Source organism: Centruroides sculpturatus, unplaced genomic scaffold (assembly GCF_000671375.1).
Source record: "Centruroides sculpturatus isolate CEXI.00-Female unplaced genomic scaffold, Cexi_2.0 scaffold1172, whole genome shotgun sequence".
NCBI classification, from domain to species: domain Eukaryota; kingdom Metazoa; phylum Arthropoda; class Arachnida; order Scorpiones; family Buthidae; genus Centruroides; species Centruroides sculpturatus.
The window spans coordinates 88,573-105,136 of record NW_019385542.1 but is presented as its reverse complement, the minus strand read 5'-3'; the positions used below and the strand labels follow the sequence as shown (position 1 = coordinate 105,136).

The 16,564-nt window shown below is 35.3% G+C and overlaps 1 protein-coding gene across 1 annotated transcript in view; it reads right to left on the bottom strand.

Annotated features, from left to right (window-relative positions):
* Positions 1–837: 837 nt before the first annotated feature.
* LOC111639962 (transcription factor SUM-1-like) overlaps positions 838–16,564 on the bottom strand; it is a 42,769-nt gene continuing 27,042 nt past the window's right edge. Inside the window, exon 4 of the mRNA XM_023385944.1 lies at positions 838–2,214. Within this exon, the coding sequence (XP_023241712.1) occupies positions 2,096–2,214 (119 nt within the window). The 3' untranslated portion in view covers positions 838–2,095. The remainder of the gene's footprint in view (positions 2,215–16,564) is intronic.

Here is a 16,564-nt window from a genome sequence, read left to right as displayed (position 1 = left end):
CTAGCGATTAAATGGTCTAGAGATAAATTTTAACCATAGTTTAGAAGAAAACATTTTCAATTTTGAATTTGCGTAAAATTATTATCTTTTACTTCTAAATCCGATGTATAATATCTAAGGTTTATGTTCCCCGTTCTCGAATATTATTGAAATAAGAACGATTAGAAATTGCCAGTTTGTAAAACTCTTTAATTGCCTGCAGTTAAGACGATTTTTCATTCCACTTTCGAGATGTTTTGAAAGAAGTTTTTAACTTCTCGATGTCAAATTTTCGTTTCTTCATTTGATGTTTTCCAAATCCTCTTTGCCTAATTCTTTCGTCAGAAATAAGATTTGGTTTTTTTAATAAGGAGAAATTTTATTGCCGTAGATGTGTCATATTCAGAGATTCGCATAGAAATTTCCTCAAACATTTAATCGGGAATTTTAAGAAAGTGAATGAAAAGACGTCGCCTATAACTAATAATACTAATAAGTTTCTAAATTTACTGTTAAATTCGAGTAAAACATTAATTTTCCAGTGAAAAAGTTTCACTTTAAATGTTATTTGGAAGGATTGCGATTTATCAAGAGTTCCAAACGTAACGGGAAATATAGGCCTAAATAAAGAGAGAGAAAGATTTTTGCGAATTCTGATAATCATAGAAAATTAAATAAGTCAAACTATTTAATCACGTTTTAATGGAATTTGGCATACGACATTTCTCTATATCCGAATGGTGCTGGAAAGAATATTTTCGTCGAAAATAAATTTTTTGAAAACTATAAAAATGGAAAAAGTTATCGATTTCGAGTATTTTGGAGGGGATATAATTAATAACAAAAAAAAAAAAAAAAAGGAAGAAGGTGGAATGGAGAAACGCGACGACGTCCGTAACGACGTCGACGTAAGCTTTAGACCTCTGCGCTCGTATTTTACGGTGTCGGTGGCTACTCGGGTGTCTGTCTGAAATGTGGGGAGGTCGCGACCGACTAATTTTCCGGCTGACGAGAGTCGCGTCCAAGGAGACGACTTATGTCGGCTCATCCGCTTTCAATAACTCCTCTTCTGCCCCAACCCACTTTCGTCCGCGTTTCTCGGCCATATTTCGCGCAAAATTCTTTTCTCGGCTATTCGAATGTCTCCTATATTGTCAGATTCTCTTCTTTTTTCAATTCTGGTATTAATCCCAGGGAGAATAGAAGAAGAAGCAAACTTAAGTCCGCGTTACGTCGAAGGGTGGGGGTGAATTAGTGCGGTTGGTGTCTCGGGGCGTGGAAGGGAATGGGGAAACAGATGTCGAGAGTCTCCCCGGTCGTAACGCTCCGGTGGGGTGGCGGTCGTAGTTCGCGCCGCCGTAAATCTTGGAGGACGCCGAGTTCCAGATCCGGACCGCGGCGATTTATGTCTTTCGACGTCTTCGTCCGTCGGAAACGCTGGGGGAAGACTCGACTATTCTTTAAAAATAAGGTCCGACCCGGAGAGCGGCTCCTCCCTTCGATCGGAATTATCGACGAATGACCCGGGAAAGGAATAAAGGAGGTGACGAGACGGCGTCGATTGATGGACGCGGTGACGAAAGCGTTTTCCGATCGGAGGTTAGAGTTACGAGGAAGGGACGAGCGCGCCGAGTGATTAACTGTTTCGACCTCGGTACCTTCCGACGCGACGCGATGAAAAACTCTACAACCTTTATTAAAGACTTCTTCGAAACTGGAAATAAGGGGCCACGGGTAAAGGTGGGAGTAGAAAATGCGGAGCGAAGGGCTCGTCGTCCGTTTTATTAAAGGCACTTTCGGTTACGCGAAGTTCCTTACATCGAATCTTTCTATACAACAAATAACTCTTAAAAACCGATTAAATCGAAACATCTCAGTCCTCTAAGAGAAACTCTCCTTCTGTGACGTCGACCGATCCGTTCTTCGTCCGTAATTCGGTGGCGCCACTTCGTTGGGAGTTCCAGGTAACGTCCGAGTGATTCTTCTAAAAATACTTTGACGTTTCGTCGGGACGGGAGCGACGGCGGCCACATTGCCATTGTTTGAAGAGCGGAGAAACTAAACAACGTCTGTATCTATGTAATCGCATCGATGGCCGGCACTCCCGGTCGATTTCTCAGAATTGTCGTTCCGACGTGACGGAACTCATGATGTTGGCGGTGTGAGGTGTGATGCTCTCTACAATCAGCGACAGGCAGTCCAAACTGGAGATGGAGTTAGCTTGAGATTCCATTCCTGCCAACAGAAAGAAACGGTTAATACCCCGGTTACGCTCTTCTTCTTTCTCGCGCTCGTCGAAATAATAACTGTCGTATATGGAGGAAGATAAAAAAAAAGTCTGAGGACGGCCGAGGAGATACGGTCTGGATGGTTCCGAAAACAAGGGAGAGACTGTTAAAGGAATGTTATCTTCGGAATGAGGTTATGTCTCGTAGAAATATTACTTTTGAGATAAAAATGACGTAAACTTACTCGAATAAATTACAAAATTTGAAAGTACGCTCCCAAATATATTTAGATACTTCAAAATTATAAAGCTAACGTGGGTTTGTAGACATTACACTTTTAAATTGCTAATGAATCACGTCTTACAAAAGTATTTATCTAAAGTATTAATCTGTCAAGAATCTATTCGTTCTATTTTAATATTTTCCTAAGATTTTATTTATTAAACGAAGAAAAAAGTTAACAAAGAAATCGTCTATCAATTATACTGAAGGAATCATTATTACCGTTTATTATATTTAAATTTAATACAATATCTCCGTTTCAAATAATTAAAATATCCGATCCGAAATATTTAAAAACAAATAATAAAATTGTAAAATATTATATAATTATAAGAAATATTTTAGCAAACATGAAAAATAAATAAATAACTCAAAATAACGGATTTATGTTATTTATCGGAAAGAACGAAGAGCTAAATGTGTAATCCTGTGTCTGGCCACGTATTAGATAATATAGGAATAAGAATATTCGCAGATCTAAGCGTTGTTGATTCTACTTAGAGCCAGACTCGAAGCGAGTAATCTGGGTGGATCGAGTTACCAAAGTGATGCCGACGGTTTGCCCCGGGGTCATAAAATAGCATCGGTATTTTGCCACAGTGGTGATTTACGTACGACCAGACGTAAAAATACTCGAGTAAATTCTCCAATCTGGCAATCTAAACAAGATAAATATACCGTTAAGAGACAGGTTTAGAACCGTAATTCTCATACCGACCTTTTTTAAACTTCCAATAACGCCAATCTCGTTCTTTTCCTCTTACGTCTAAAGTAATCCCTCCTATAAAGACCAGATCTTCCATCCTCCTTAATGTTTTCCTCCCCCGTCTTTAAAAAGGCGAGACGAAACTCTTAAAAAATTGTACTGATTCGATATTTTTGATCAGAATTACAGAATGCATTTAGAAACTCATTCCCTCCTACTAATAAGTCTACTCTTCTATATCGTCGGCATTTGTTTCAGGAATTTAAAAGCTTGAGAAGAGAGAGAGAGAGACATAATAGTGAATTGTTATTCGATAGGATCCCTTTTTCGTCGATCGAGTAATAATTTCCTCTTCCTTAGAACAAAGAATGAGAAGAAGGGGATCGAAAACGTTTGGCCAAAGAACCGTTAACGCGTCGAATGAACCGTAAAAATCTGACAGCTGTTTCTAACACAAAGAAATAGTCGGACAGTAAAATTAGCTACCGATAAAACCCAAAATTTACAACACCAGGTTGGCGCAATAAAACGCATTTTAACGCTAAAGACCGCCCATCTCATTAGATTAAACTATTATGACAACCAATGAAAGAGCGGCGTCTCGGTCGTACCACAAGTCATTCAGATTTATAGGTGTGTAAAAAGGATGTACCAATTATAGCACTCCGAAGCCAAAGTGTAGAAACCTAGTAAATTATATCTTTTGGCTTCGGGCCCGCCGTTTTTTTATCCCCCTGTTTTTATAGACGGAAACCGAATACGGAACTCGTGTAATTTGTTCTAAATGCTCCCGCTTTTAATGAAGACGACGAAGATTTCTAAACCGAAACGAATTGGAAGGATAAAACTGTATTTAAAATCACTCCACACCATTAAATTCGCCAAAATCCGCGGATAAACTTCGAAGAATTTCGTACTCTAAAGTCGTTTTCTACAAAGAATGGCTTCTAGCTCGTTTTCCTCATAATACGCGTCCTTACTTAATTCCTCTCCAAGCAAAATCATCGATTCGTTTATTATTTAATGATAAGACGTCACTTGAGCTAACGACTAAGACACAAAATTATCTTTTTAAGTCATCTTTATATTCCAGAAGGAAAATTTGATTTAATCAATAAAAAGTTTCAATTTTGTTTCAAATACTAGACGAGTTGATAGATTTAAATCCGGTCTTTTTTATTAAGGCGACATGTAAAATTTAATTGTTTAAATGTTAAGGCGTTGAAATAAAAAATAACTTTTTATATGAATTTTTCGGTTTATTTGGTAATTTATGATTTACGAAGTAGGAAATATACGAGCATTATCAAATGAAAAGGAAAACAGATATTTGACAGAAGTAGGAAAAATGATATCTCATTCGACGCTTCCATTGGCCTTGTTTGTTTAACGCGGAATTTGCCAGAATAACTGTAATTTTCATTCGTTTAAATTATAAATTGCTTTTAATATCTCTTAGAAAACTTTTCACGTAAGCTTTCATATTTAAATAAAATTTTAAAAATTGATTACAATCGTTTGGATGCAAATATTTTCTGAATTTTCACTTCGGTAAACATTTAAATATATTGTAATTAAAAACTGGATGAAATTACTGTTTATAATGAAATAATCAATTGAATGACTTAATTTTACAATTATAGCAAAATATTTATTATTAGCAGTATTTTAATTAATAAATAATATTATCAGAAACGAGGAAATTTTCGTAGAAATTTTATTTTCGAAAAGTTTGGTTTAAAATTGTTTTTAGTCGTTTCATTTTTAAATATGTTTTATAACTTTGTTCTTTTTTGATATCTGATAAACAAAAACGCTAAAATTTGAAGAAAATATTTCGAATAGACACAAAAACCATTTTAACAACGATGTCTTTAAAAACTGTAGACTGTTTTAAATATTTTATAGGCCTATATTCAATTCCACAAAGTACCGTACAGCTTTTTTATAATTACGACTATAAAATTTTGTAGACATTATTTTCTCGTGGATAATATTTGCTATTCTCTTTTCGACATTTTGGTTAAACTTTCATTAATATAAATTTCGAACTTTCCAATCTATTCGCATGAAATTTCCTTTAGAACCAGTTTTTGATACCAGGAATAAAGATTACTGTCACATAGTTCTGAAGTACTTCTGCGACTTTAATTTCACAGAAAACGTAAGAAAATTCACATTTACATTAGCTTCTCGGATGAATGTTTTATATAAATTCGAAAGAAAGAAATCTGGTTTGTTTTAACGAAACCTCGTTGGTAAAGCATTTAAACTATTCGAGGTTCCTTCGTTTTAAGTTTTTCATAAAAGATTAAAGAAAAATATATCTAACTATGAAAAAATAATATTTTCCTTTTTTTTCAAGCAAGTTAAAGTATAAAACGTTTGCGAAATATTTTAATTACTGTTTTAACTGATTCTTCGGAAGGTCTGAGCTATTATTTGAGAAATCTCGGTAATGGCGTAGACTTAAACTGTGTGAATTTTATATTACTTTGAGAAAATAAATCGTCTTTCACTTGTGTTTCTCAGACTAGTTAAAGCACACAGATTAAAAAGTATTAAAACAACCAAAAAAAAATTAAATTAAATTCGTCCTTCCCTAGTCCTACAAACTACCTTAAAATTTCCAATTTTATATATCAATCCATTATATTTTTTCTTTTGTCTACAGTCGAAGAAGCATCTCCGAATTCATTATATAGGACCGACAAAAATCATTTATAACCAAATGAATGCATTTTCTACGTACGAATATTGAAATAACATAAAGCAATCTAGGCTATATTATATATTTTAAGGAATTAGCCTTATTAAATATTAAAATTCTTTAGAAAGAGAAAAGTAAAGAAAAAAATTCCTCGAAGAATAAATTTGAAAATAGCCAGGATTTTGCGAATTTAGTAAGTCGTTGATCTCGAAATATACAGAACTCGTCCTTAGGAGATAGCCTAGTCTCGTCTTTTACTCATTCGTAAATTAATGAAAATAATATCCCGAGATAGCTAATATCAACACATTTTGCTAACTTGTTTCGATTTTAATTCGGATAAAGAAATCAAAATGGATAGAAGTAGAAATTTTTTTCTGTCTGTTTTTTTTATTCTATTTTTAATTTCTCGAACTAAAATAGTGCAAATAGTTTTTCTAGAGTAACTTATATTGTCTGTTCGAACAAAATACGAACTATTTTCAAATCCTGTCCCAGACTACACCTCCAATTGTTTCAAGATTCGATAGACGAATAAAGAATAAATGGAGAAACTGTTATTCGGTTTCTACAAAATCCTCACTCGTTACGGACGACAAAAATAACTTCTCTTAAACAACAGTTTCGTATCACGGGCTCGCACTTTATGACATTACTTCAAATATAGAAACTTCTTATATTAAATTCGAACCAATTGACTTCCTACACCTAAAAGAGCCGGATACAGATCTATAAGATCGATCAATTTATTTTACTTCCGAGGAGTTGTTGGAAGTGAAATCTTCGAATTTGTCTTTTCGATAGAAATAATATAGCCTAAACATCTAAGCATGCCTTTAAATTGTTATTTAAATACTATATATATATATATATTTCTGCAGTTTATCGACAGTTTAAAACTCATTCTTTTAGTATTCGGTATAAATAGTTAACTTTCGACTAGTGTGTGTACAAAACAAAGTGAAACTACAAGTGACATCTCTCGAATGTTTACGTTATTTCTTATTAAAAAAATTTGATCTCCCATTAATAATAAAAAAAGATAAACAAACACGAATAAACATTCTTCTCAACGATTGACTGGACGGATGAGATTATCTCTAACGTGAAAAATACGTTACGATTGATCGAAGAAATCATTCCATAAGAGAATATTATTAGAGTAATTCTATTCAATATAAAGAGAAATATTTTCGCGTCTGATTTAATTTTCCTGATTTTCTTTTATTCGGATGGATTGTCGTGTAACACGTTTTACTGTTCAGCTTATTCTATAATTTATGATTATCAGCTTTTTAAAATAATTGCATAACTTATATGCTCTGAGTTTAAATTTTCTTCTATCATGCAAAACGTAATCTAAAATTGCTTAAACGAACGAAACGAAATATCTTGTAGCCTAATATTTTAATCTAGGATTACTAACTTATTAACGTAATATTTGGGTTTAAATATCGCTTATAAAATTAAGCTACCAAATGAACTTTTTGTCACATTTAGATTTAGATTTATTAATTTACTAAATTGATGAAACTACTAAGTGATATCTGTTTAATCAGTTCCTTATTGTTATCAACATCAAGTTTGCTTCGTTCCAAAGTATTATTCAGACTCATGTAATATGTTGTCTATAGGATATTAGGACGATCACGATTCTTATCGTTACTGTTTTACGAAAATTTGAAAAACTCAGATAAGTTTATGTAAAGCTTGCGCCTTACATCTCGATTTTAATTGATTTTAATTCATATCGATTTTTCTATGTATGATTCATAGAGTGTTAATAAAGTTAACTTCATCTATTAACTTTGTGAAGAGATTTGAGTTTATTCAATGATTACATTTTTGGCTTTTTCTTCGCGCAAACTTTCTAATATTGTTTTAAAATTAAACATTTCTTTACTTATGTAGAGTGAAATATTAGTTCGAAACGTCGTATTTTATTATTATAAAGAGTTTATTAATTTTTAAAATTATTTGTCCCTGGTGGCTTTTTGCATCGACCCTACGAGAAAAATTGAATTGTTCGACCCATTGAGAAGGACCTTGGGTAATGAGCCAAAAAATGTTCGTAAACAGACTATAGGCCTACATCCTATAGTGAATTAAAGATCTTCTGCAATGCGTTTCACTAAGAAAACTTGTTCTAGTATTTTCGTAAATAATAAGATTCATTTAGATCTAGTAGCATAGTAAGTTTCACGGAATACAAGTACTGACTGCTTTCATTGACAAAGTATACAAAACAAAGCCACTTTACAATACAAAAGAAAGAACTTGGAAAAGAGAGCAATCATAGTATTCTTTGATATCATTTTCACGAATATTAGACTCCCTTTGCGAATCCACAATACGAATTCACACATCGAGAAGTGAAACTAACACTAGTCGGCAAAGAAAATAAATAAACATATTCGAAATTCAAAATGATGTAACTGACAAATAAAGGGCCTAAGGAAGGAAACTGATCTATAAATAGAAAGCTGTGAGGCCTTCCTGTCAATAAAGGATACACTAAATCTCGAAGAACCCCTAACAACCGGTTTTAACGAGACAGACTATCTACAGCAGTGTTTCCCGACCTTTTTTGTGCTATGCCCCACCTAAGCCTTTCTAAAATTCTTATGCCCCCTAACATATACAGCGGCTATACAGTTAACTTAAACTTTGGACAAGTAAATTTTCGAATTGCCCTCTGTGGGGTGTGGGCCCCACGTTGGGAAACACTGCTCTACAGTATATAGATAAAACAGTATTTACTTCCAAAAATTTGTTAACTTAAACAGTAAGTTGTGTAAAATTTGTAAATTTTTATCTGACTAATATGTTTAATATGGAGTTTTCTTGCCATTTTTAATAATTACGTGCCGGATAAGCAAGATAATCAGAGCGTTAAATAAAAATACGTCCGATTATTCGAAGGAATTTTAACTATATTTTATTTTCTTAATGTATTAAATGAAATTAAATTAAAGAACTTTTTTCCTTTAATTTAATTTCATTTAATACATTAAGAAAATAAAATATAGTTCTCTGCTCGATTTATTTAGAGGAAAGGTGGTGGTTATGGAATTCCATTTTGTATTATAGAAATAAGTTTAACGATATATACGTGAAATAAGTACTTCTTATAAGGCTTATAGGAATTTTAATGGTATTTATTATATAATAAGCAAAAATTCTACAAATGTACAGAAAAAAAGTAAACAAACATAAAAGGTTGGGTTATGGAATAGGGAGGAGAATATGGAATACAAGTACAGTAACTATTATTACAAAGGGGACTCTTATTTATATAGATCACAAACGTAGCTAACGTTCAGCACATTTTTCATGAGCCCATATAACACAGCGCACACATTGAACCCATGTTCGATTCTAAGATCTTTACAGAACTTAGTATTACAACACACTTCATATCATCATTAGCTAGTGAGGACAAAGACGCGGATCCTTAGCCCTCAACTAGCTAATGGAGTATATATTTTGCGGACAAAGGTGTAGACGGGGCCATCTACTCATTTTAGATGTGTTCTTCGCACTATCATATCCTTTAATAGACATTTTAATTGGGAGGGGATATAGAGTATATACGAGGTGAAGTGGTTCATAAACTCCTCCTCCCGTGACCATTTCGTATTTACTTGAGCAACACAAACACATTTTGACACTAACACAAGATTTTATTATTATTTGAAACACCGATGAAAGCCTTTAAATTAGAAAACAACTGAAAATTTATTATCATTAACAAAGGACATATGTGATAAAGTTGCAGTCACGAGGAAAATTTTTTGTCTTTTATACCAATTCACGGTCAAAAAGAGATTGAAGAATAAAATAGGAATGATTTCCTAGGATTCCGTAACCCCTATCTATTCCATAACCACTTCCATTTCTATAGGCCTATAAAAAGGAAGATTTTAAAACTATTTTCACGAAATATTAGTAAGTCCGTTTCCGATCTCTTATTTGTTTTAATTCGTTCTATTCGGACTATCCACTAATAAATACAATAACTGAGGAAGAAAATAAAGCAATACAAAGCTGAATCAAAAACCTATCCGAAATATTTGAGAAAAAGTGAGAGGAATACAGAAAGTTTAAATTGATAAGCTTAAAAATGATGTATTTGTTTACTTAAATAAAGTAAAATTACTTTTATTCTTTTATTTTAGTTTGCAAATTGTAAAATTTCAAACAGCGATAGGAACAATTTCGCACAGTTTCGTAACATTATCAAAATCGAAAGAATAACGCATTTATATATAGATTTAAAAAAGTAAACATTATAAATTAATATTTATAAATTTAGAACGAATAAACAGCGATTGTAAGAAACACGCTTTAAAATATTTTATTAAACAGTCAAGTTTTAGACTTATTTCGTTACCATTAAACTACTGTATTTATATTTTTAACTGACTACTAAACAGCACTTTAACACTTAAAAAAGTGTATGTGCTGTAAAGTACTTTTGAAAGCTTGTTAACTTTATTATTATTATTTTTATTTTAGAATAAATAGGATAGGAAATGAGTCGCGAGGACCGCGGCAGATATTCCTATCTTTTCGATTTTTATTTATAAATATAAGGTCTCGGATGAATACTTTTGAAAATATTATCTATAGTAATACTATGTAATTTTTCCTTTACAGATGATTAAATACTCAAAAAATGACTTATTCCCGGTCAGATACTTTCAGAAGCAACCTCTAGGGATTTAAATACATTTTTAAATTGTGAAATGAATGACGAATCCTTAGTTACGAGGGAAGAAAATAATATTATTTTATAATTTTTGTAGGTATAAGCAATTATTAGTTCCAACATATACAGTCTTAAGTACGGAATCCGCGCGATATTTAATAGATTCCATTTATAGAAACGAATTCTCAATAGTAAAAGAAATAATAATAATAATAATTTTGCATATAATTTAGATTTAAAATCTACGTAACTGTAATTGTTCCTTTCGAAAATATTTTTAACATATCGAGTTCGGGCTGTAAGATGTTCCATTTAATTATGGTAAACGTATAAAAAGAAATGATAAAATCTGGAGAATTGGCAAGAACGTTCTCACGTTCAAAATTTGTTTTTTTTTTTCTTCAAATATTAATGGAATGATTGGAAAAATATAGATGAACTTTTAAATTTTATTTCATTCTCGTTGTCTAAGCGTTATTCCTAGATATACAATTGTCTCAATTTTATTAATTATTTGTTTCAAAATTGCAAGTTTTTAAATAGAAAGTAAATATTATCCTCGTTTTTTCACTTAAATAAATAGAGAAAAAATATGTTTAGCTTAATGTTCAGAAAGATCCGGTGTAAACGTTAAGTACTAAATATAACTTCAAAATATTTAATTAAAGAATAAGAAGTATTTTTCATTCCATAAAAACAATAAATGCTCGATGGCGTCGTCCAAATTACGAAAATTTCGATACATTTTTACATAGGCCTGCACGAAGTCTTAACGCATGGAACTAGCCAGATAATATCATGAACTTATCGCTGTTATAATACAAAATTTAGTTTTTAAGCAACGAAAAGAATCTTTCTTAGCAATCTATGCGATCGTTAAGTAATATATACCAAGAATAGAATATCATCTATCTTGTTTTGATAGGGTAACTGATATTCTAAACTGACACTTCTAACAGTTTATCGCTCGACAAAGGCCTATGAAAGAAATATTTAATCTTCTCAAAAATATAAACTTAATTTAAAACAAGTAAAGGTTTATGGCCCTTGTTTTTGTTTAAAGCCCAACTCGTTAATTGTATTCCGTAGAAAGTTTTGTAGAAGGTTTCGGACGAATGAATAGACCTACTTCCATTATAAAAATATATTCGTATATACAAACGATATTATTTATCAGATTTTCTACATTTGAAGCTAAGAAATAGGCTAAAAAAACAAAAAAAAAGAAAAGAAAAAGAGAAAAAATGTTCTTATGCTAAATTCTTTCACATCTCCTTTCGCATCAGATACTTGCTTCGTTAACCGCTCTTTAATAAATTTAAAAAGTCCTTTGTAAAACGGCGTCCTTCAATCCTTAGGCCTACAATTAAAACGTTTCTGTTAAATCTGTAAGAAGCCCAGTGGTACGAAGCGGTTCTGTGAAATACTTCTATGGAAACTTCATTATTATTTAAACTGCACGGAAATTTAATTTCCTATCGTTTCGGTGTTTATTTTTCTAGAACTTTAGCGAATTAATTGGAGAATTCGCGCCTCTTAATAATTAGGGAGCACGTTCATTTCAGCTAATCACAAATTGTTAGCTAGTAGCCAATAAAGTAAGAAGGAAAAGAAAGTCGTCGCCTCTTCGATCTTAAGTTACTTTCGACTATTTATAATAAACAAATCTATGTCAAACCTATTAATAGAAGAGAAGAAGAGTTTTCGAACCGCGACCGACCGACGGTCCTTCGAAGGCAACGCCACCTTCTATTCTACTTTTACATTCATTTTGGACGTTGCACAAAAGACGATAATGAAATCGATGCCTTTTTATGTGGTAGTGGATGGCAGTCGATCCCCGAGCCTAATGCTTCCTATATTGGTAGAGAGCGCGTGGGAACGATCACCTATCGATATTTCAGGTAATCCAAGAGAGCGGAACCGAAGCGAGACGAAAGAAAGAGCGTCTGTGCCCGTTGGAAAGTCTCCACATTTTTCCAGAAGATAAACAAACTTCGTTTGTGCGACTTTTACTCGGTTAACGAGTGAAAGAGGGTTTCGCCGTAGGGGAGTCGACGGAGACACACAGACCCGAGGGGGGTAAACCCACGGAAGGCGGGAGACTATCCCCAACCCGACCGCGTTTTTACGAAAGCGGAGACCAACCGTGGCATATTTCTCTTCATAGTTCGGATGGTCGGAACCTTTGACGCGCACGGAAGCGTGCAATCGCGTCTACCGAGTCCCACGTGCAAATTGGTCTTCTCGTCTTCTAGTCCGTCGGTCTAGACGAGAAAGAGTTAAAATCTCTACTGGGACATACCGGGACCAAGCGAGAGACCGTAAATTTTTAACAAAAATAGCTTAAGATTGAATAAATAAATTTAATAATCGTTCGAATTCTTCTTCGCAAAAACAGTCGTATATTTAATCTCCCGAATTTTTTTTAGACGCGGCTTAAAAGCTTCAAAATCGCGGGAATCTTCCGATGGTCCTCGAAAATTCATTCATTAATTTTCAATGGAACTTTTGCTTATTCTAAGAGGAGAAGAGTTTTCTCTAAAATAAGAGCTTACTTTAAATATAAAGTAGGAAAGAGGAAAGAAGAAAAACGCGGTTATATTTAGGAAAGAAGTGGAGATGAGAGAGATAGTGGCAGGCAGAGAAAGGAGATAAGATGCAACGAGATCGCTCACAATAAGAGACGTCTCCTCAGATGTATATCCAGATAATGTTGTTGAACGAACAGACGGACGTTGTCGGTCGGCAAAAACCAAGCCAAAGAACCTCTCGAAAAATTCGCTCGCGTATCGCTCGCGACCGCTTTTATTCTTCCTGCCTGGAGGGGAAACTTACCGTTGATCGGTGCGTAATTGTTATGAGAATCGTAGTGATGAAGGCGATCCGCTAAATACGGCGGACTGTTGGCGGCCTGAAAAAACAAAACGGCAGTTATTAGTGTTTTATTCTTATTTAGGAAAAAAAATACCTCTCGTCATCGTTCGTTAGACGAGAGATATTGGAGAGAACGTCTCTTTAATTTTGTCGTGATCGAAATCGCATAAAGGGACGTCGGAATCAAAATTAGTAAAGTTGAGAACGGCCGGTTAATAATAACGGAAAGAGAGAGAATAGAGACGTTATCCAGAAGACGGGGTCGGTTCGTCTCCTCGACCTATTAAGTGGTTTATGACGGGTCGTTTTGATAACCTAAGCACGCGATGAAAAACGTTTCCGTAGCTTCCGACCGACGTCGACCGCCGGGCACGTGACGCGTGTCTCGAACGACGATTGGTCGGCGATATAAGTAAAATACCAATAGTGACTGTTTATAGGCGTTACTCCCGGCGCAATTTTCACTTTTTAATTCGCGGCATTTGCTGAGACGCGTCTGCCTCTTCGGAGTTAACTTGTACGACCGTTGGACGGAAAACGTCCAGCTTCCGTAATAATAAAGCCAGCGTTTAATTGTAAAAGATCGCCACGCATTTTTTTGTTTTTTAATTTAATTCCAATAGCGTAAGTTAGTGTGACCGGAGGGAGAAGGATTCCGAAATCGTTTGAGTAGATTCGAGAGCGACACTTAAAGCCTGCGACGAGGAACAAAGCACGAGAAACATTCGTAAAGAAAAAACAGTATATTTTTCTGTCGTCGAACGAAGAGAAAAGAAAGAGGGGGGACGCGTCAGTCGGGGAATCTCGATGCCCGTTTGGCAGCTCGAACAAAAGCACGGGTGATTAATGACAATAAAAATAATGCAACAATTCGGCTTAGTTTTCGTTAGATCTAGATTCTCGCGCGTCAAAAACAAATAAAGGAGAGTCTTAAGAAAACTTCCTCTCAACTTTTCGTCCACCTCGACGTTCTTTGGGCTTCTTCGGGGATTTGGGAAGGAGGCGGAGGACCGAGATCGTTTTTCGGAGGCGTTAGAGAGTGCCACTAGATCTTCGGAACCGCGGTTTAGGGACGGCTCGGTTCAAAGAGACGAACGGCGAACTCGTCCATTAAGTTTTCCTCGAGGTTCCTCCCTACGGACCAATTTTCTGTCTTTAAAAGCGGAGTACGGGGCAATTACTCGCGGGAGTCTCCATACATCAGATTGACGAGAAACATATTGCCGTAGCCGAGACCGCCTTCCTCCCCTCATCCGCCACTTCCGCTCGAATTAGCTACTGTCTCTCTCTTTCGCTCTGCGCTTTCTCACGTTCTACGAAAAGTCGTTCGACGACGAGAAATTCCGACCTCGTTATAGAGAAGTCAGACGGACCGCGCGACCGGGCAATAAAGGCGGGTCGGGCCACCGGGGGGGCACCCGTCACGCGTCCGACCGACGGCTAAGTGCGTGTTGAAAGTGGTCGATAAGGGTTCGAGGATGACGTCTCGCAGACGCACTCCGTCGCCTCCTATTGGCCCTCCGCCCGCGACTTCTTCCGCGGGCAGAGCGACCCGCGACCTCTCTCTGCCCGATAATGCCCTTTGAGTAACGACGTCGACTGACGGACGTGACGCGTTCGAGTCCGCTTTCTGACGGCAGTGTTTTTTCTCCCTGTCTTGTTTATGGATAAAATAAAGAGACGACGCCTGACAATCTCCCGATTCGAATTTGTTTTTCTCTTCGAACTCGAACCTTGCCATTGTTCTTTTCGCTCTCTACAATATCGTGTTAAGGAATTTGTTCTTCGTCTCTAACGACAACCGAATGTCGGAACCACAAAGTGAGTTATCAATAAGCGAAAGAATCGTAAAATCACCGGTCAGTCAGATGAGGAGTCAGGATCCTTTACTCTCATTCGAGATTAATTATTCTTTACTATTTATTATTTTATTTGAAACATTTATTTCACCTGGTTGCATTCATACGGTGCAACCAGGTAAAATAAATGTTTCAAATAAAAAGAGTTATATTACACTCTTTTCTATTCGTTCTAGTTCAAATAATGAAAAATTGAGGTGGAGAAAGACAGAAACAATGTTTGATGTTGACTGGGATCCGATTCTTCTTCCTCCGATAATGTTCAAACATCATCGGAGAATGCCGAACGATTAGACTATTTCAAAATCGTATAATGTTCGACATTATAGTCCGACATTCACATATTGCTTTTCTTCTTCTAACGGAACATATTGGACCGTTTGGCAAGTTAATTTTCCGAAAAAATGTCTGTCTTCTAGTTATTTTTCAGTATCGCAAAATTCAATGAATTTCCTTTTAACAAATATCACATCAAATCTTTCATTCGAAATAAAAATAACTTAGAATCGAAAATAATGTGATTTCTCCAAATTTTTTAAATTACATTGTGACGAATTAAATTAAATTTCGTCTTTAGCTTGAATAGTAAATATTTTTTACAATTATTCTCCTATTGAATAAATTGTTCTAACTAATAATTTTTGGCTTTTTTTTTTATCTTTTACTTCATTTATAGTTATATCTCATGTGATAGTGGATGGCAATCGATCCCCGAGCCTAATGCTTCCTATATTGGTAGAGAGCGCGTGGGAACGATCACCTATCGATATTTCAGGTAATCCAAGAGAGCGGAACCGAAGCGAGACGAAAGAAAGAGCGTCTGTGCCCGTTGGAAAGTCTCCACATTTTTCCAGAAGATAAACAAACTTCGTTTGTGCGACTTTTACTCGGTTAACGAGTGAAAGAGGGTTTCGCCGTAGGGGAGTCGACGGAGACACACAGACCCGAGGGGGGTAAACCCACGGAAGGCGGGAGACTATCCCCAACCCGACCGCGTTTTTACGAAAGCGGAGACCAACCGTGGCATATTTCTCTTCATAGTTCGGATGGTCGGAACCTTTGACGCGCACGGAAGCGTGCAATCGCGTCTACCGAGTCCCACGTGCAAATTGGTCTTCTCGTCTTCTAGTCCGTCGGTCTAGACGAGAAAGAGTTAAAATCTCTACTGGGACATACCGGGACCAAGCGAGAGACCGTAAATTTTTAACAAAA